The sequence below is a fragment of the Aquarana catesbeiana genome, linkage group LG09 (genome assembly GCF_042186555.1).
Source record: "Aquarana catesbeiana isolate 2022-GZ linkage group LG09, ASM4218655v1, whole genome shotgun sequence".
Taxonomy (NCBI): domain Eukaryota; kingdom Metazoa; phylum Chordata; class Amphibia; order Anura; family Ranidae; genus Aquarana; species Aquarana catesbeiana.
Window position 1 is genome coordinate 235,831,519 of NC_133332.1, and position 21,666 is coordinate 235,853,184.

Below are 21,666 nucleotides of genomic sequence, written 5' to 3' on the forward strand. Positions count from 1 at the left end.
ATGAAAAGGAGACTAGAGCTATTTCTACTGGTTGAATATTAAATACATATTATTCAGCTGCAATGGTTCATATTTACTAGATCACATGGATAACTAAATCTACTTTAAGCTGTTATATTTTGTATCAACAAGATGTGTAAGAGTAGCAGTTTCCCGCACCAACTGTAATAGATGTAATATGAAATTTTAAGCCCTTTATGTATAAAACAATGGGGCTCCCCATTTAATGAACTGGTAAAAAAAAAAACAACCTTGATTCACTTCCAAAGCGGCTAATGCCTGAACAAGAAAATCTATTCTTGTTTACTCCAGGTGAATGCATGGCTGCTCTGAGCTTTTCGCATCACTTCCCTTGACAGTCACAGCACGAAGTCCGCACATCTCCACTTGGAAGAAACGCCAGTTTGATTACTGCCATCACCCGAGAAAGCTCACCTTGATTTTCTCTGACAGAGGATTCCACCTCTTCCACAGCAACCACCAGCCAGACAGGGCGTCACCGTAATTAGTCAGGTTGGTCTCATCTCTGCTGCCCACATCAATGGCTAAAACCACCTTGGCACCCATGGAACGGGCTACATCGGCTATTGGAATTCCAAAAGAGAATGAGCATGTTACAAGTCATTTTAATGGTAACCTCTCACTTTAGTACTAGAGTTGGGCTATCTGTAGCTTTTCATATTTTGGGGAACCAGAAAGTTCCAGCCTGCCTGAAGCCCCAGATATCAGCTGTGTGGACCACGTTTGACCTAAAACAATAAAGAACTCTGCTCTGCACCAGAGAAGATATAGTACAGTGTTATAGCCATATAAATCTGTTTAATGAAAGGATCTCGTCACTCCCCTTATTGCACTGCACAACACGTCTTAATGAAGACAAAACATACTGACAGTTAATTAGAAGTAAAAGTGACAGAATAATTATTGTAAAAATGCTGTCAACTACAAGGACAGTTTTGAATACTAAAAAAAATGAATTCTCATGTTTAAAGGAAAACTGTAAAGGTTTGTGGTTACCTTTATTTTCATGTTATGTTCAAGTTCACAAACTGATTTAATATGTATCATTTTCACTACTTGTCTGATATCTTTATAACAAATTAGCATTTACTGAACACCACTTCCATGACATTTCGTTTCCAGAGCATGCTCTGTTTTGTACTGAGGAAGCTTGGCGATGCCTCTTTACTAGTTGATTGTCTCTAGGTAAGTAAAATTCAATAGAGCTTGGTATGAGCTAGCAAAGAGTGAGGCATGTGTATCCCTAATCCCTATTTTTTAGCATTGTGTTTTGTGTAAGACCGGAACAGCAAGAGATAATAGTGCACAGGCTATGTAGACTATTCACAGCATCACAATAAATCACTGTGGATAGAACATTGAGGTGGAACCTTTAGACCTGCCATACACGGTTCGAATCTCAGCCGGTTCAGCAAACATTGGCCGAGATTCGAACTGTTAATTGGCAGGCTGGCAATCTATCAACTTGGGTACAACAAGCCTGCCGGATAGTCCTGCGATTGTTGCTAACGGCTGCTACAGCCGCTTGCAATAATCAATGTCTTCTCCCGGCAGGAGTAGCTTTTCTGTTAAATAAAACAACAGACACCAAGTGAAAATAAAGGAAAGAAAGCTTTAAAAAGTAAACTAAGGCAGCCAATCCATCTTTGGGTTTAATACTGCTTTAAAAGACAAAGAAAAGGCATGGAAACATCCAGCAGATCAGTCATACCAGAAAAGAGGGAGCGGCTGTCACCATGGCAGGAAGGTACACACAGAAATAAAAACTAGGTTTATATGTCCTTTAGCCAGAGATACGTGAAGCAGTGGGGTATTAGGTATCATTATTCTGTGTTGTTATTTCATATATGACATTGTTGTACACCATTTTGCTTCTTCAATGTTTATTGATGCCGTGGTTCATGTCTTTTGACTAACTAAATAAAAGATTTGTAAAAAGAAATAAAAACATTGTCAGAAGTTTTAACTCTTCTCAATGCTGCTAGAACTGTGCTCCAGGGCTGTGAAGGTACAGAAGACAATGGATTATCCTGACAGCCAGGGAAGTCGAATTTTCTGAAAGGGGTGTCAGCAATGGCAGTTTTTTTATATGTCCTCAGTACAGGTACCCTTTCCAGTGCACCCAGGAAAACCCAACCACAGGAACCTTTAATTTGCAGTTTCCACAACTAGTTATGTTGAAGGCTCCTCACTTTTCCCATATACTATTGGTCAGTGAAGCTTACCCTCTTAATATGAGCCAACAGCAGGATGTAGAAGAGCATTAAACAGTACAAGAAAGTGTCAAAGCTTTGCGGATTATAGTTGCCAGGTGCCTGGACTTTATGCAGGCTGTCAGTTAGTTAGATGTACTTTAAAGCCTAGGTATAGCTAACAAAAAAAATATAAAAATCAGCACAAGTGACAAACCTTACACTTAGTATGATCTGTCCCTTGTGCTGATTCTACTCCTTTCAGTTGAAATCAGAAGTAGAACAGAAGAACATTTCTACTGAAAGGAGAAGCATTAAGGTTGTTCTAAAGGCAGAAGTTTTTTTTTTTTTTTTTAACTTTAATGCATTCCTTGCATTAAGGTAAAAAAAAAACCTTCTGCATGCAGCTTCCCCCCAGCACCCCCTTATACTTACCAGAGCCCGATTTAGATTCAGCAATGTGAATGAGATCAGCTGTTCCCTCGGCTCTCTCTCACCTTATTGGGTCAGAGACAATAGCGGGAGCCATTGGCTCCTGCTGCTGTCAATCACAGCCAGCGAAGAGGGAGCAGGGGTTGGGTCTGAGCTGCGCTGTGTTAATGGAAACACAGAGCAGGGCTCGGGAGCGAGCACACACAAGTGCCCCCCTCCCCCCCCGAGCAAGAGGCTTGTTATGGGGGCATTTCGCAGGGGGGAGCATGGAGCACAGTTGGGGGACCCAAGAACAGGAGGATCAGAGCTGCTCTGTGCAAAACCATTGCACCGAGCAAGTAAGTAAATCCTGCTTGTTATTTAAAAAAAAAAAATGGCATTTACAATGACTTTAACACAAGGGACACATCATGCTAACTGTACATTATGTGTTTTTATTTTTAACTAAAGCTAGGGCTTAAGAAAACAGAGATAGATTTCATTTAGAAGCACTCCCGCTAACAAACTCTAAACTCTCCCTAAAACTGTGTACCTGGAAGATTGTTGATATATCCCCCATCCATCAGTAGGTGTCCATCCTTGGGGTCGCAAAGAGGTGGCATGTAGCCTGAGAGAGACATGCTAGCACGGACATATCGCCACAGACTCCCTGCAAAGAGAAATCAATAACTTATATTAGTCCAATTACTAGGAATCAGTCTGAAAGGTAATTAGAATGAGAAGGACGTAGAACCCCAAAAAGATTGCACCATCGACTTCTGGTATCAGTCTTAAAGTGTTACTAAACCCACAACAGTAAAATAAGTCTGTATAAGAAGAAGTTAACCCTCTGCATTGTGAAAAAAAACGGTTTGATCTGGTCTCCTCTGATCCTCCCCTACTTCCAGAGTCCCCAAACCATCTCCGGATAGTACAGAGGCTAGGGGACAAGCTGCACATGCTCAGTTTGGTGTGTATTGCTAGAGAGTGTTTTTTTTTTTCTTGGGAGAGTGCATGTGATCAGCACAGGGCCAATCAGCACTGTCCAGACAGAGGGTCACGTTTACATTGTGTTTTGTATATGGTTTAGCGCTGCTACAATTTTTTTCTAGTCTTCTATCAGTGTCTGGTTAAAGCTTGTAGAAGGAGTTTTCATTCTCCCATGATTGTCCTATGAGGCTGCAGGACCCTCACCCTCTGTTTAGCTGTTTATGGTTTAGCGCTACAATTTTTTCTTATCTTATTTAGTGTGTATTTCACTTTTAGTGGCTGCTTACCTTTATTTTTATTTATCTTATTTTATCTTTCTTATATTTCATGTCTTACAGTAGCTTGGTATTTTTCTTACTGATAGAAGGCTGCTATATACTGCTGATTAGAAAAGGTATTTAGCAGTAAATATTTGCTAAAACTATTGCATTTCCATGTTCTGTGAGAGACCAGATATACAGTGCCTTGAAAAGGTATTCAAACCCTTTGACATTTTCCACATTTTGCAACGTTACAAACAAAAATGTAAATGTATTTTATTGGGTTTTATGTTATAGACCAACACAAAGTGGCACATAATTGTGAAGTGGAAGGAAAATGATTAAAGGTTTTCAAAATGTTTTACAAATATGTGAAAAGTGTGGCGTGCATTTGTATTGAGCCCCCCTGAGTCAATACTTTGTAGAACCACCTTTCACTGAAATTACAGCTGCAAGTCTTTTGGGGATGTCTCTACCAGCTTTGCACATCTATAGAGAGACATTTTTGCCCATTCTTCTTGGCAAAATAGCTCAAGCTCTGTTAGATTGGATGGAGAGCGTCTGTGAACAGAAATTTTGCAAGTCTTGCCACAGATTTTCATTTGGCTTTAGGTCTGGACTTTGACTGGGTCATTCTAACACGTGAAAATGCTTTGATCTAAACCATTCCATTGTAGCTCTGACTATATGTTTAGGGTTGTTGTCCTGCTGGAAGGTGAACCTCCGTCCCAGTCTCAAGTCTTTTGCAGACTCTAACAGGTTTTCTTCTAAGATTGCCCTGTATTTGGCTCCATCCATCTTCCCATCAACTCTGACCAGCTTCCCTGTCCCTGCTGAAGAAAAGCATCCCCACAACATGATGCTGCCACCACAATGCTTCATGGTGGGGGTGGTGTGTTCAGGGTGATGTGCAATGTTAGTTTTCCATCACACATAGCGTTTTGTTTTTAGACCAAAAAGTTTTTTGGTCTCATCTGACCAGAGCACCTTCTTCCACATGTTTTTTTGCTCCCCCACATGGCTTCTCACAAACTGCAAATGGGACTTCTTATGGCTTTCTTTTAACAATGGCTTTCTTCTTGCCACACTTCAATAAGATTTGTGGAGTGCACAACTAATAGATTCTCCCACTTGAGCTCTGGATCTCTGCAGCTCCTCCAGAGTTACCATGGACCTCTTGGCTGCTTCTCTGATTAACCACTTTCTGCCCAAGGTACGTCATATGATGTCCTGGACTTTGAGTGAGGATATCTGAATGATGCCCGCAGCTACAGGCATCATCCGGAAATATCATATTTTTCAGCCGGCGATTCTGTGCACCATAAGAACAATCATAACGGCAGTCCAGCCGCTTGATTAGTCTTACAGGCAGCAGAAGGGGATATCCCCCCTCCTGTGCTTCTACTGGCGCGCCCGTGTGATCGGCGAACCGGAGAATGAATCGGTCGCCGCTGGAAGTTGAGCATAGAGATTTCTGATGACCAGATGGTCCCTAGTCATCTCTATGACCCTTGGAGGCCCGGGCGTGACATTATGGCGTCACGTCCGGGCCAGCGGAAGTAAACAATGCCGAGACAGTTTATTTTCGGTTTTTCCAGCCTGAAGGAGAGATGTGGGGACTTATAGTCCCCACATCTCTCCATAAAGAGGACCTGTCATGCACTATTCCTATTAGAAGGGATGTTTACATTCCTTGTAATCGGAATAAATGTAAATAACATTTTTTTTAAAAGAGAAAGTGTAAAAATAAAAATAGAATAAAGAATAAAAAATAAATAAATAATTTAAAGTGCCCCCGTCCCCGTGCACAGAAGCCAATGCATATGTAAGTCGCGCCCACATATGTAAACAACGTTCAAATCACACATGTGAGGTATCGCTATGTGCGTTAGAGCGAGAGCAATAATTCTAGCCCAAGACCTCCTCTGTAACTCTAAACAGGTTACCTGTAAAAAAAAAAAAAAAAAATTAAAGCATTGCTTATGGTGATTTTTAAGTACCAAAGTTTGGCGACATTCCACGAGTGTGCGACATTTTAAAGCGTGACATGTTAGGTATCTATTTACTTGGTGTAACATCATCTTTGACATTATACAAAAAAATTGGTAGGTTTTTTTTTTTTTTTTTTTAATTCATGAAACACCCCCCCTCCCCAAAAAAAACACTTTGAAAAATCGATAGGGTCTCTGCTAAAAAAACATAAATAATGTTTGGGGGTTTGAGTAATTTTCTAGAAAAAAAAAGATGATTTTTCATGTAGGAGCGAAGTGCCAGAATTGGCCTGGATGGGAAGCGGTTAATGCTCTCCTTACCCAGCCTCCTTGCTCTCCTTGCCCAGCCAGTCAGTTTAGGTGGACGGCCATGTCTTGGTAGGTTTGCAGTTGTGCCATACTCTTTCCATTTTCGGATGATGGATTGAGCAGTGCTCTGTGGGATGTTCAAAGCTTGGGCTATTTTTTTATAACCTAACCCTGCTTTAAACTTCTCCACAACTTTATCCCTGACCTGTCTGGTGTTCCTTGGCCTTCATCATGCTGTTTGTTCACTAAGGTTCTCTAACAAACCCCTGAGGGCTTCACAGAACATCTGTATTTATACTAAGATTAAATTACACACATATGGATGCTATTTACTAATTAGGTGACTTCAGAGTAAAGGGGGCTGAATACAAATGCACACCACACTTTTCAGATATTTGTAAAAAATTTGGAAAACCATTTATTATTTTCCTTCCACACAGAATTCTTACAGATAGTCCCAGATAGAAATGGGAAGCCAGCATGTGATTCAGCTTGCTAAAGATCACTCTGCACTGAACATTTTTTTTTTTTTTAATCAAAACTTTTTTGTTTATTTCCGATGCAGAAAATGATCATACAAAGATAATACAGATTATACTAAGGATTAAAGAAATCAAGGTCCATCCATAAAAAGAAAAAAAAAATATACAGTGCAAATTTTCATACATCTGAATAAAAGTTTATACTGCATCTTTGTCCACTATTGAATAATACATAACAGGTGTTTAACGTACCTAACATAAAACTGTAGGGTGTGATCCCCTCCCCCCCCTCCCCTCCATCTGCTGCACATTCTTCATACTAAATTCAAAACAGTCTATCCATCACAAGCTGTGGGGGGGCAAGAGCTGGGTCAGACAACCAAGGCTCCCATACTTTTTCAAATTTATTGCCAGCATTTCTATGACGGTATGCTAATTGTTCCCTGATCAGGAGTGAGTTTACATATGCAATCCATTGCTTCCCCGTTGGTACAGTGTGCACTATCCAGTGTCGAGCTATAAGTTTTCTAGCCAGATACAATAGCCTGGTAAGCATAATGTACATTCCCCTCTGGTACATCTCCTCATCAATCGCGCCTAGTAAACACACCAGAGGAGTGGAGGGCACTGGCACCTGCGCCAACCGGGATACAATCTGTATGACCTCATTCCAGTATCTATTAAGCTTTGGGCACCGCCAGAGCATATGGATGAGGTCACCCTGATGTATTTTACATTTTGGGCACGGGGTGAATCTCTCAGGCCCCAAGCAAACAGTTTAGTAGGCATCCGATAGGTTCTATGCAAAATAAACAGCTGCGACAACCTATGAGAAGCTGAAATGGATATATTAGGGATTGATTCCAGTACCATATCCCATTGATCATCATCGATCTCTCCAATATCTATGACCCATTTAGCTCTGCATTTTAAGGAGGTATGGTCCTGATTGGAGGAGAGCAACACTGAATATATTGTAGATATCAGTCCTTTTCTAACATTCGCATGCAACAGGTCCCTCAGAAGTGGGGATGACGTTACAGACATGGGGATTACCCGACTCTGGGCCTGTAGAGCATGTCGAAGTTGTAGATACTGAAAAAAGCATCTATTGGGTAGTGCAAATTCCGAACATAATTGCGCAAAAGATTTTAATACATTCCCCACATATAACTGTGAGAAAAAACAAATTCCCTTACGCTTCCACAGGGTAAATCCCTCTAATTTATTAAGTTCTGGGTATCTTGGGTTATCCCATAAGGGGGTGCACTCCAAGGGGCCCACAACCTTCAGTGCCCCCGAACTGCGCCCCACACTTTTTTAAGAAGACCCGCCGTAGGTGAATTCAGGGATAAGCCGGGAAGGTCCATTTCTAAATGGGAGCTGGCCTTCAAATCCGGGTCTGTACGTACCACTATACGTACTATGGGATCATCTGAGATATCATCATCCCCCCACCCCATTAACTGCTGCATTTGAGAGGCCAAAAAATATAGTTTGGGGTGTGGTGCCGCTAGACCTCCTCTGTCTTTACAATATTGTAGAGTGTTTAAACTAATTCTAGCGCCCTTCCTTTTCCAAATGAGATCCCGCATCTGTGTATCTATTTTCCTGAACCACTTGTTAGAGATCCACATTGGGGAATTTTGAGTGACATACAATAATTGCGGGGCCCAGATCATTTTTATTAGATTTATCCTCCCCATGACTGATAAGGGAAGTTTACACCAGCTAAGGGATTTCTCTTTTTGTTTCTCCAACAGGGGTTCCAAATTTAATTTAAGGTACTTAGAGGTGTCCGGAGTCACCACCACTCCTAAGTATCGAAATGATTCAGCGATGGTGATTTGCCTTGCCTCCTGGGGCACGGGTTTAATTATGGGGTCTATAGGCATCATAATAGATTTGGACCAGTTTATTGTGAAACCTGAGAATCCTCCAAATTTAATTATAAGTGACATTAGTAGCCTCAAAGAATTATCCGTATCTCCCAGATACAGCAGTGCGTCGTCAGCGTACAGTGAGATCTTTTCCTCTGAGAGGCCTCTACGGAATCCCACTATCTCAGAGGAACTACAGATCATAATAGCCAACGGTTCGACTGCCAAAGCAAACAGCAGGGGTGACAATGGGCACCCCTGCCGAGTGCCTCTGTGTAATGCAAAGGACTGGGAAAGGGAGTTATTAATGCGAAGCCTCGCTCTAGGGGCTGAGTATAGAATCTTCACCCATTTAACAAACCTGTCGCCTAGGCCAAAACGGGCTAGGATCTCCCAGAGGTAGGGCCACTCCACACTATCAAAAGCCTTAGCGGCATCCAAGGATAATATAGCCCTACCTCCAGGATTATCCACTGGGGTCTGCAGGTTCAGAAAGAGGCGTCTAATAATATTAGTTGTAGATCTAGTGGGTACAAACCCAGATTGGTCTTTATGCACCAACTTCCCTATCACCCTGGACAATCTATTCACCAGTACTCGTGCTAAAAGTTTGACGTCTAGGTTTAAGAGGGATATGGGCCTGTATGAATCCGGTAGGAGTTTATCCTTACCCGGTTTAGGGATCACAACTATGAGGGTTTCTTGCATACTATCCGGCAGGGATCCTTCCTCCTCTGCCGCAGAGAAAGCTCGCAGCAGTGGTGGAAGTAAAATATTACTATATCTCCTGTAAACCTCAGCAGGCAATCCATCTGAGCCCGGAGACTTATGCTTCTTAGCCCCCTGGATGGCCTCCGCCAATTCCTCCATAGTTATTGGAGCATCCAACATGCTCCTCTCATTCTCCGAGACCTGAGGGAAGGGACAATTCTGTAGGAATGAATCCAGCTCAAAAGAACTAGATGCAGTTCTAGAGGAATATAAGTCCATATAAAATTGATAAAATATCTGCATAATGTCGGCTGTCCTGGAGCAAGTCTCCCCTGTCCCCGATTTAATGGCTAGAATGGAAGCCGTGTCTCTTTGCTCCCTGGCCAATAAGGCAAGGAGATGACCTGTGTTCTCGCCCTCTTCATAATATTCCTGTTGTAGGAAGAACCTCCTTTTTTCGGCCGCTGATAAGACTACTGAGTTGTATAATGAGTGAGCCTCAATCCATGCCTCCCTATTTTCCTGGGAGGGGTCTGAAATCATTTTCTACTCTCTAGTTTGTAAATCATCTCTAACCCTGGGATTCCCACTCTCCCGATCTCCTTTTCACTCCATTAATTCCTCTGATCAGACATCCTCGCAGGAACGCCTTCAGAGAGTCCCAAACAGCCGCGCTCGCGGATCCTCTGTTGAAACATAGGAAATCCCTCAAGGCATCAGCTATCCCATCCAGTTCTGGGAATAGCTCCAGCCATAATGGGTTAATCCGCCAGAGGGGTTGAACCTCCTGGGTTCCTACTTCTATCCGTACCCAAAAGGGAGAGTGATCAGAGAGTAATCTAGGTTCATAGGCGGAATGCAATACCCTCTGCAAAAGGGAAGTGTTGCCCAGGCCCAGATCTATACGTGAAATACCACCATATGTGCTCGATCTACATGAATAACATTTATCCATTGGATGCTTCTCCCTCCACACATCTCTCAGACCCAATTCAGCAATCATAAGTGCAAATGAGGTAGTACCCGGGGAGCGACCAATTTGTCTGGAGTTCAAGGATATTCTATCTAAGTGTGTATCTAACACATTGTTGTAGTCTCCCAATGCTAGAACAGGAGTATTAGGGTATAAGGCCATGAACTGGGCAAATTTCTTTAAAGGGTCCGAGGAGTATGGGGGAGGAACATACATGGCCGCAACAATACACCTATATCCATTGAGCTTACACAGTAGAAACACAAATCTGCCGTCCCCATCAATCCTCTGCTGCAGACATTCAAAAGATATCCTCCCAGATATCAGTACACTCACCCCCCTAGAGTAGGAGGAGTGCACAGAGTGAAACTGAGTAGGATATCTACGTGATTTCAACAGGTAAATCGAATTGAGCTGCAGGTGTGTCTCCTGAAGACAGACCAGGTGCGGCTGCATCCAAGCTAAATATTTGAACATTGCACTCTGTTTTGTTTTCTCCCCCAGTCCCCTAATATTCCAAGAAAGGAGCATTAACCCCCTAGTACCTCGATTCGCCATTTCCAATCTGTTTTAGAGGCAAAATTGAGGGCTGAGGAGCCACATGCACTTTGTGATACAGTACTATTTTCAAGTAGTAAAACATCCCAGCCTGCCCTAATTACCACAATATTCCTACACATCAATTCCCGCCACTGCTTGGAGGGTATAAGTATGAAGGGAGTTAAACAGTCATATAATCGTCCAACCTGTAGGAGGAAGAGGGTCACACCTGGAGAGGGGAAAAGGAAAAACACACCCTTAAAGGAAACAAAGTGTCTGACCAACATGGCCGCACATAACCATAGTAAACCCCAACGTGGGGAATTCAGTCCTCTCAGGACTCTGTTGGGGCTCTTGCGTAGCTCAAGGGGCATGTATTATTATCAAACCTTGCACCAGCAAAATTAGAACAATATGTTACTAATGCCGAAATATCAGCGTGCAAAAAGGAAAAACTCAAAAATAGAAAAAATATTCTGCAAAAATAAAAAGGGGTGAGAACCAACTCTACCATAAGAGAAAAAGAAGGGATCAAATTTCAACAGAGCACCGCTTGAACAAGGTGCCGTAAAGAAAAGAAAAACCGCACTCATGCAGGACGTTGTGCTAAAGCACGCTCTTCTCTATCCAACCAGTTCATAGCAGCCGTGGGATTTTCAAAGAAATGGGACGTGCCATTAGCAATCACTTTCAACTTTGCCGGATACAACATAAAGTATTGGAGATTCAGGATCCTTAGCCTCTTCTTGATATCGATGAATTTGGATCTTTGCCGCTGCACCTCCGCAGAGAAATCCGGAAATAATGAGACCGTGGCATTGTCCACTTTCAGGATCCCAGCTGTTCTAGCATTACTCAGGATGGCATCCTGATCCTTGTAATTAAGCAGCCGAAAAAGGAAAGGGCGCGGTGGAGCTCCCTGTGGTGGTGGCCTCGAGGGGACTCGGTGGGCCCTCTCAACCGCAAACATAGGAGAAAACACGGTGCTGCCAAATGTGTCCTTCAGCCAAGATTCAATAAAAGCTACTGGGTTTTTGCCCTCAGCTCTTTCCGGAATACCGACCGCCCGCACGTTATTTCTGCGCAGGCGGTTTTCCATATCTTCCGATCAGGCCGCATTCACAGACGCCACTGATGTCGCATGTCGCACATCCCTCTGTAGGGGCTGCCACTCATCCTCCAGTGTACTAAGTCTGCCCTCCAAAGCGGATGTGCGTTCGCGCAGCTTTTGCATATCGTGTCTTATTAAGGAAATCTCCCCCTTCATACCTTTCACTTCCCCAGTTAGTGCAGTTATAGATGTAACTGCAGCAAAGATATCCCGCAGTGTGGGCTCAGGGTCAGTGTCCTGCTGCAGAGATGCGGGGGCCATATTGGAAGAATGTGGGAAAGTACTCACATTTGCAGAAGCTGTGGCATCAGCAAGCTGAGGAGGGATCCCATCCAGGGAGCTCATAACAGCCTCCATCAGCGCTTCCTCGGGATCAGGCATAGGAGCTGCTTAGGGATCCTTCTGGGCAGTGTAGATGCCGAATAGGCGCTGGGCAGCCTCCTTTGCCGTGCGGGGCGGGAGGCCGCCATGATGGCCAGGGGTGTCCAGTGCCGTTGGTCCGCGTCTGGCCATTGTATTTTCGCCGATTTACCCCTCCGAGGATAGCCGAAGTCAGGGGATCACAGTGCACCAAGAGCCGAATCTCTATGCAGCAGGATGGCGGTGATATTGAGAGGATTCGTCAGGATTCCTGGCGGAGCTATGCAGTGTGCGTCTTACTCCATTCCCCGCTCGGCCACGCCCCCCCGCACTGAACATTTTTGGATGTTTGACCGTCTTGATGGTGAGATCCCCCTAATTCAGCCATTACAAAGTCAACAGATCCCCATATAATGAAAAACGAACATCCAGGGAATCCAGCTGTGACTAAGCAACACTTATTATGGTCTTCAGGGAGGGGGTCAGCCATTCAGTCTACTCTAGGGACGGAAATGCTGCCCACCAAAAACTGGAAGCAGTTTTTCACAGTATTGGCTGATAATGTATAAAAAGTGAACATTTCTGAGGACCTAAGAGATTGCTGTAGAGTTCAATAAACTGACACACTGAGTATAGGATTTTGTCATAAAAGGTAGAGCGTTCCTGATTTGGGAACACAATCCCACCAAGTGCAGGTTCTATGGAAATATCTCCCTTATCTGCTCATTCTTGTGCATTCTGTGTAATAATAGGATAGGACTTTTCCTGCTCCTACTAACCACATTAGATCTGTGGGTCTTTTCTGCTCCCGCTAATATCACCGCCAAAGCTTGTCACTCTCCACTTATCATGTGCTGCTAATGTTATCAGTCATTATCCGATTGTAGATACCTCATGGAGACAGCATCGCAGGATGCCACAACAGTTATAGGACATAAATCACTTACAATTTCTTATTTCACGCTTAACCATCATACATTACCTTCTAAAGATTTATAGCCTTTCAAATGATCCATGCCAAGATATGCAGAAAACATATAATGGGATCACCAATTCAGACCCTAATTCTGCTTTTCTATCCTTTTACTGGGAAATGCATACTTTACATGATCACAAATCACACTCCAAACTGACAAGTGGCTCCTAGAAAAGTAATAATGAAGTTTGGAGTCCTAGAACAACACCAAAGCCTGGTACACACTATGAGGTTCTTTTGTTCACCCCAGCCGGTTGAACCAAAAGAAAAAAATGCCGCTGTACTCACTATGTGAAGTTAGTACAGTGATCTCCCCTGCTGAGCTGCTGTGTTGACAGGGGAATGCCCCCCCCGGCCTGTCTCCCGACATTCGGCCCGTGTGTATGGGACTTTAGTGCAAAAGTGATAATAGGGGTCAGACGGAGCTAGTGACACAGTTGGAGTCCTAGAATGATGAAACAATTGGGGGGGTAGTGGAGATTTACGAAAACAGGTGCACACAATCTGGTGCAGCTGTGCAGGGTAGCCAATCCATTTCTAACTTCAGCTTGTTCAATTAAGCGTTGACAAAAAAACTGGAAGCGGATTGGTTACTATGCACCACTGCACCAGATTTTGCATGCTCCAGTTTTAGTAAATCCCCCCCCCATCGGGTCCCAGAACAATGACACACCAGTGGCAAATAGAGTCAGCAAGGGGCCCCTGTGAAAGACCAACTTTTGTACTCGCATTTAACTACTGGTCAATTATAGCTTAACAGCTAGATACAGTGTGCTATATCCAGGTATACAAGATAATGCATGGGGGGGGGGGGAGCTCAAGCAGGGCATGCATTATGCAATTTTCTTCCCGTGGTGGAAAGAAAAATTGCTTGTTTCCCCCATCAACAAACTCAGTGTTGATGGAGGAATCCCTCCTGTAGCACTATTGTGTTCTGCCAGTGGAGAGCACAGGGAGCCTTCCCTGCCGGCAGAACACAATAATCAGCTTATAACCTGCGGCACTAACTGTTCAGGAAAAACCCGACAGGCTGGTTGTACACAAGTTGATTGATGGATTGACTTGTGTACAACCAGGGTACACATACATGGATTGATAGTCAGCTGTTCCCTGCTGAACCAGCCAAATTTCGATCCACGTATGACCGGCTTTAGTGTCAGAGGGCCTTTGTGCAGATGCTCTGCCTCTGACACTTGGGGTCCCAGTATGATGACACACTCACTAATGTATGAAATCTCAAAACAATGGTATACTGACACTTAAGGGGCCCAGACAGTAGCAGCCGCTCATACGGGGGTGCAGCCCTCCAAATCCATGTGCCTGGTTCCTAATCTACATGCAGGGCGCCGGACACATGGATTTCAATGGGTTTTTTTTTTAAGCACATTTTTAAAGCCCGAGGCTCTAATTGGCTTCAAAACGGGTGGGCTGAGCCCACCCAGTTGTGTGACATTAGCCAATTAATATTCGCTAATGTCTTCCTGTTTCTCCTCCCGGTCAATCAGGAAATGGGTCCTTAGACCAGATTGGCCGGGAGTCCTCAGACCCGATTGGCCGCAAGTCCTAAGTCCTGATTTGCTGGAAGGAGAAGAGACTGCCAGGACTCAGGAGGAGTCGCATGGGGGGAAGCCACCAAAGCTGTGACCTGGATGGGGTAAGTGAGGGGCTGGTGGGGTGCCTGGTGGCCGACGGGCGAGCAAAGTGGTGATCGATCGATGGGGGAGGGTGGGGGGAAGCAGCAATCAATCAAGCGCTGGGGGTGGGGGTGGCGGGCTGGGTGGGGGCCACCCCCCCCCCCCCCAAGAAAATTGAGCACCAGCCACCACTGGTCCCAAACAATAACACACTAACACTTGGAGGTCCCAGAACAATAGCATGCTGACAGCTCGGGTCCCAAAACAATAACACACTGACATTTTGGAGACCCAAAACAGACATTTTAGATGTGCTGAAAAAAAGTGTATGTGTGTGTAAACACACATAGTGGAAACTAAACACACACATATACAGTATATGGTCCTGAACATTTATAAAAATTTATTAATTCCTATTTTTATGGGGAAGTTTTTGGTTGCTTAGAATGTTGTAACCATCCTGCTGGGCTCCCTAATTGCAATATTTTCGTGGTATAAAATATACATTTTTCAGGTTCTGTGCACAGACATAAGTAATTAATGAACTGATAACTGTAAGGTGGGAGGTGAAAGGCAGAATTTCCATCTCTGAGTGGGATTTCCTAACCTGTGTAACGCACAGTCAGGAAGCCTGAAGCTAGTCCCTGGGTCTCATTAGGACTGGGATTGTGTGGGTGTGAGGCTACAGAACAGAGGATTAATGGTAAGAGAAATGTCCGCTATCGGTATTAGTCACTTGGAGCGGAGGGAACATGTAATGACATTGCCCAGTGAAGACATAATCCAAGTGTCAGGTAGGAGGTCAGCCTCGATATGGCGGCAGCTAAACAAATACAAGGTACATAAAGCAGGGAATGTTTCATTCATCTTTGAACAATGTGTAGCATCAAAGGATGTCACAATAGCTGCATATCCACTACACCTACTACTGGGGGATCACCAGATTACTCACACAGCCATCTACACAACTATTCATCCAGCTAGATATGTATTTTTAACTGACTCCACATTACAGAATGTATAGATTAAAAAAAACACAGGAGACAATACATATTAAATTCAGGATGTTGGGGTATGTATTTCACAGGTGATCACATCTATGTAAGTAATCATGACTGATCACTAGACGGCGGCAAAATGATCTGAAAAACAGCTTTTCCATAGCTGCTAACATCAGAGATGTCTACATTCCTAAATATAACTTGGCCTGACTTAAAACGTTTCTAAGGTTACAAAATTGCTGAATTGCGATACCACGTAGTGTCTGCAAGTACCTGTGCTCGTCTTTAGACTTGATCCCTGTGAAACCTCCTGATAATAGACGCAGGCTATACATGGAGCTTCGATCTAAAGCAGAACTGCTGTAAATGAATGCTAGTCAAGTAAAAGATAAAGAAAAAAAGAAAAATCTTTCTCTGCAATAATCCCTTTTTCATTGAATGCTGTCCACCGCAGTACCTTTTTCCACCACTAGATGTCCCTTGTTTTCTAGGTGGAACGGCAGTCAGCAGCATTTAACCCATTTGCTGAGAGTGCAGGTTGTCATGGAACCACCCCCAGCCTGTGACTTCTTGAAGGAGAAGCAGTACAATGATAAGCTCATCTCGCTGTCACCCTGTTCACTCTTCATATAAGCATGCTTCTTAGTGCTGCTGTATACTTTCCCCCGCTGAGCTCTAAGCACAGGGACCGCAAGATGCTGATACCATATCAAATTCAGACACTTACACTGCTTTTAGTACAAAAACACATTCAAGGACATATTAAAAGGTGAAGTATAGCCAAACCTATTTTGGCTATACTTCTCCTGTAGATCACAGGTGTGCACTTAGTTCTGCACTCTTGTGACCCGTTTTCAGCCAATAGCAGGCCAAAGCATGCAGTCAGCAGACACCACGGAGCCGGTCCAGGCTCTGAAAAGATCCTGACCATATGGTCAGGATCCACCCAGATGCTTTGAGTGGCAGCTGGCTCCACCTCTCAGCTTTCTGCTGAGAGGTGGAGCCAGCACCTCCTGCCCCCTCCACAGCCTAGCACTCCAGGCTCAGAGCAGAGGGAAGAACTGAGTGATCAGCAGTGTTTGATTGCTCAATTCTCACTGCAGAGTCAGCGCGGGAGGAGGGGGGACGACAGATGCAGCATTTGATCAATGTATTAATACATACAGAACTGGATTCATTTATGTCTTTTACATCTGCCTGGGGATCAGGTTTAAAGCTATTCTGCTATATACTGTAGGTAAAATGTATAAAATGCAAGCGCCTACATGGAAAGAAGAAAGGGAATACATACCTTTCCTGCTGCCTGCGCCACTAAACGCCATTTTGTTTTTTGATGTGAGAAACACTAACTAAAGTCTGCTGAGAACTCGACAATTCAAGGAGTGACGACAATCTTGACTTTTTTTTTTAACCCACATGACAGGGTTGCTCCACTATTTCTTTTTAACAACAGTAGCAAAATGGGGGGACAGAGACGGGACTTTGTATGAGGCATGTGGGTGAATATATTGGGCCAATGATGGGGGTGGGGTATGAAAAAATGAACAAAACATATAAGTTGACAAATGGAGTAAGAGTAAAATGAATAGGGTCAACATAGAAAATAATGAAAGGTAATGATAGTGAAAGAGTTTATTGGCATGGATATTCGAATCAAATACAGTCAATGGAAGAAAGGACACATATAAAATCCTTTATCTGTACCATGCATATGTGTTCTTGTCAATGCACTACCTAGTTATGTTCCTCGCCTGTCCATACATTGTGTATCATGCATATGTGTTCTTGCTAATGCACTACCTAGTTATGTTCCTCGCTTGTCCATACATTGCTGGTAATATGTTTTAGAGTCTAGATCCATTCATGTATACATTGACTGTATAATGTATATATGCCCTTGCAACTGTATTACTATTCATGAACCCTGCTGGTCCATACATTGTTGCGAATATGGTTTATTTTGGTTTTATATGTGTCCTTTCTTCCATTGACTGTATTTGATTCGAATATCCATGCCAATAAACTCTTTCACTATCATTACCTTTCATTATTTTCTATGTTGACCCTATTCATTTTACTCTTACTCCATTTGTCAACTTATATGTTTTGTTCATTTTTTCATACCCCACCCCCATCATTGGCCCAATATATTCACCCACATGCCTCATACAAAGTCCCGTCTCTGTCCCCCCATTTTGCTACATTTATTTGGGATGGAGGCATTTGGGTGTTTCTTTACCAAAATGGTGTGGATTGGTCACAACCCCTTTTGACGTCTTTTTAACAACAATCTTTCCATAATATTTTTTGAACATTTTACATATTTTATGCATGTTAATTACCTTTACAAACTTCCCTTGTGTAGCCATCAAAAGCCCTGAGACTGCCACTCCTATCTTGTATGTGATGTCAGCTGCCCCAAAAATTGTTGCTCAGGTATTCCCTATTGCTCTTTTCCAGGCAGCTACATAAGTATGTGCGGGGGTAAATGGAGGGGTGGAGGAGCTGGGTCAGCACAGAGAGTAATTAGACACTCCCAGAAGAGGAGAGGGTTATGACAAGGCAGAAGGGAGGGGAATCTGAAACGTAATTTATTCTTCCTGGAATGTCTTAATTGCTAGCAAGGTCAAAAGCACATTGCAAGTGAATAAACAAAACTGATTTATGGAAAGGAAAAACACTAAGTATCTAAAACATTTGGTTCTGTGATTTTACCTGCAATTGTGTTACATTAGTGACAGTCTCACTAAACCCTGCAATGCCCCACACAATATAATCTATCTGTGAGCACAAAACTCCTTCTAACACATCATCCCAATGCTTCTTGGGGAACAAATAGATAAGTATTCTTTATCCACCATTAGGCTGGAACCTCTTAGCAATCATGGCAGGAAAAGCCATCACTTCCTCTGCAGCCTGGGTTGCCATCCCGCTGACCCGTTTAATACATCCATATGCAAATCCCAACCAATAGCACGTACGATTTATTGTTTCACAATGAAGTTCCTCAATGCCTTTTGTTTCTGCTGCTGCAATTGTTACAACGCTACCATTTCCTCTGCAAATCAGTAATTACAGGAAAACCAAATAAAGATGGAAATAAAAAAGCAGTATATTATTCTCTCCCTGCCTTCCCTTTTTATTATGGTTGTCTGTTAAATTAAAATACTGAGAAGCAATCAATACCCAGCCCTTTGTATAATAAAAAAGAGTCAGAGGAATAGACAATTGAATAATGTGCGGATCACACACGCACACTGGAGTGATAAATATAAAACAAAGATTAGCTTCATAAACGATGTTTTAAAAGGGAAACCTAGCCAAGACTTTTTTCTCCAGTGTTGGATAAGAACCTCTTACAGGTTTTTACTGCTGTTTGTGTCTGCTGGGAATAGGTTTCCATCACTTCCTTTGCCAGCAACAGATACTGTAGAAAATAAAAAGAGAATCCCCAATGCAGATACTGACAGCAATACAAAACTTTTAGAGGTTTTAATAGCTGTACAATACAGAACTAAAAAAAATAAATTTGGCTATGGTTGAGCTTTTCATTTAAAAGTCTAAAAACAATATCACCTACCATCTGTGTGCACTCTCATGGCTGAAGCTGTGATGTCTGTGGTGATGTTAAAGTAAGGAATCCAAAGATCCTATGAAGGAGACAATGGAGAAGAAATGTTTTTTGTACTGGCTACTAAGGATAGGAATACTTTCAAGCTTAAAGGGTTGTAAAGGCAGAAGGTTTTTTTAATCTTATTACATTCTATGCATTAAGATAAAAAGCTTTCTGTGTGCAGCAGCCCCCCTAACACTTACCTGAGCCCCATTTCAATCCAGCGATTTCCACAAGTCCCTCGGCCATCCGGGATTGGCTGAGACACAGTAGCAGCGCCATTGGCTCCTGCTAATGTCAGTTAGCCAATCAGGAGAGAGAGGGGAAGGGGCCGAACCTCAGCCTAGTGTCTGAATAGACACAGGGAGCTGCAGCTCGGCTCAGGTGCCCCCATAGCAAGCTGCTTGCTGTGGGGCGCACGCAACAGGAGGGAGGGGCCAGGAGCAACTAAGAGGGACCCGAGAAGGGGAGGATCCAGGCTGCCCTGTGCAAATCCACTGCAACAGAGGAGATAAGTATGACATGTTTGTTTTAAAAAAAAATAAACAAGACTTTATAATAACTTCAGGCTAGCCATACATGTTTAGATTTCTCCCATTCAACCCATGGGCAGATCAAAAGAAATCTAAAGGTTTCTCCATCCACGCTAAACAGTGTGGATGGAAAAATCTCCTGACATCTACTGTATTCAGACAGCCAGGAACCATGGCTGTCTGAATCCCCAAACAAAGACTGCACTCACTGTTTGACTGATAATTTTCTGCCCAGCAGTAAAACAAATAGACTTTTTATAGTCTATGCGAAAATATTTGAGGGGTCTTCAAAAATTTTCCGCACTTTTTTTTTTTTACTCTAATAAATATAAATATATATATATATATATATATATATATATATATATATATATATATATATATATATATATATATATATATAAATATATATATATATATATATATATATATATATATATATATATATATATATATACACACACACACACACAAATTCAGGGAATGCTGCACTTAAAAATGTATTCAAGCACATTCACATACAAATTGCATATCGTTACAATTCAACAGTTTCGGGCTGTAAGGCTTGCACCCTTCTTCAGGTAGGAACAAACGTGATCGGGCAAACAGTGACTGCAGTCTTTGGAACAATATGCAATTTGTTTGTATGTGAATAGACTTGAATACATTTTAAAGTGCAGCAATCCCTGGATTAGTTTCTATATATGTCCGTTCATTTTTCAATCGAAGTTTGTGGTACCGGGTGGTGTCTGCTGATTCGCTCAAAAATGAAGCTGCGTATGGAAGGGTTTGGGTACCATCATGTAAGGAAGAATGAACTGTGCCGTACAGTTTATGAGAACACATTGCTCACCTCTATCTGCTTGTCCTTGAAGATGCTGCTGATGCTGCTATTAAAGGCTGCTCCGGAGAACATGGAGGTTATGGGGTACGTCAGGTCCAGAACCTTCTTGAAGACGGATGTCATGTCCTTAGGGGGAGGAAAAAGTAATAATCAATGGCTCAGAAGCAGAGCTCATAGGCCTCCTCAAGAAAGCAAAATGAATAACCTTGGGGGAGTTGGATTTGTATTACTGCTGGAATTAAAGAAGACTGTCCTCCTCAAAGATCTCCATGTCTGGGAAAAAGCATGACACAGATTACAGAATACAGGTAATGCTATGGTGTACTTATTAATCATTAAATGTGCCAGAATTTTTGTTGTCTTAGATCTTACATCTTATAATGGATGTCAAATGGTGTATGTCTGAACCAAGGAACACAAATCTGCACTTAAGATACAACGTGAGCTTTGAATGCTGTGCAGTGTATGAGCTTTGCTGTCAATGGACATGATCTAATGGAAGTGAAAATCCTTTTCTGATAAATTTCAAGTACTTGTCCGCATGCTTCCTGCTGTCTCCTTTCAAAGGATTGCTATTGTAAACACATCCTAGTTGTCATACAAAAAATGTAATTAAAATAAATTGATACATTTTTCTGGGCATGATCATGCTGAAGAATGGCTTTTGGCTAAACACAGAGTTCCCCTTTAAGAATTAAACATTTATAGTTTTATTGGCGTGAAATGATAATAACTCTTACTTATCTGTTATGATTTTCTTTAAAGAGAGGCAGGAAGAGATTTATAGAACATATTAGATCTGGGAGTTTTATTGATCCCCTGTGTCAATGTGTT

At 42.7% G+C, this 21,666-nt stretch overlaps 1 protein-coding gene across 3 annotated transcripts in view; it reads right to left on the bottom strand.

Annotated features, from left to right (window-relative positions):
• Positions 1-21,666, bottom strand: part of PNPLA7 (patatin like domain 7, lysophospholipase) — a 478,577-nt gene that overhangs the window by 44,894 nt on the left and 412,017 nt on the right. For all 3 annotated transcript variants that reach the window (XM_073599988.1, XM_073599989.1, XM_073599987.1), the window contains 4 exons: positions 20,842-20,958; positions 19,423-19,492; positions 3,178-3,294; positions 436-584 (listed from right to left, as the gene is read on the bottom strand). In XM_073599988.1, the coding sequence (XP_073456089.1) occupies positions 436-584; positions 3,178-3,294; positions 19,423-19,492; positions 20,842-20,958 (453 nt within the window). The remainder of the gene's footprint in view (positions 1-435; positions 585-3,177; positions 3,295-19,422; positions 19,493-20,841; positions 20,959-21,666) is intronic.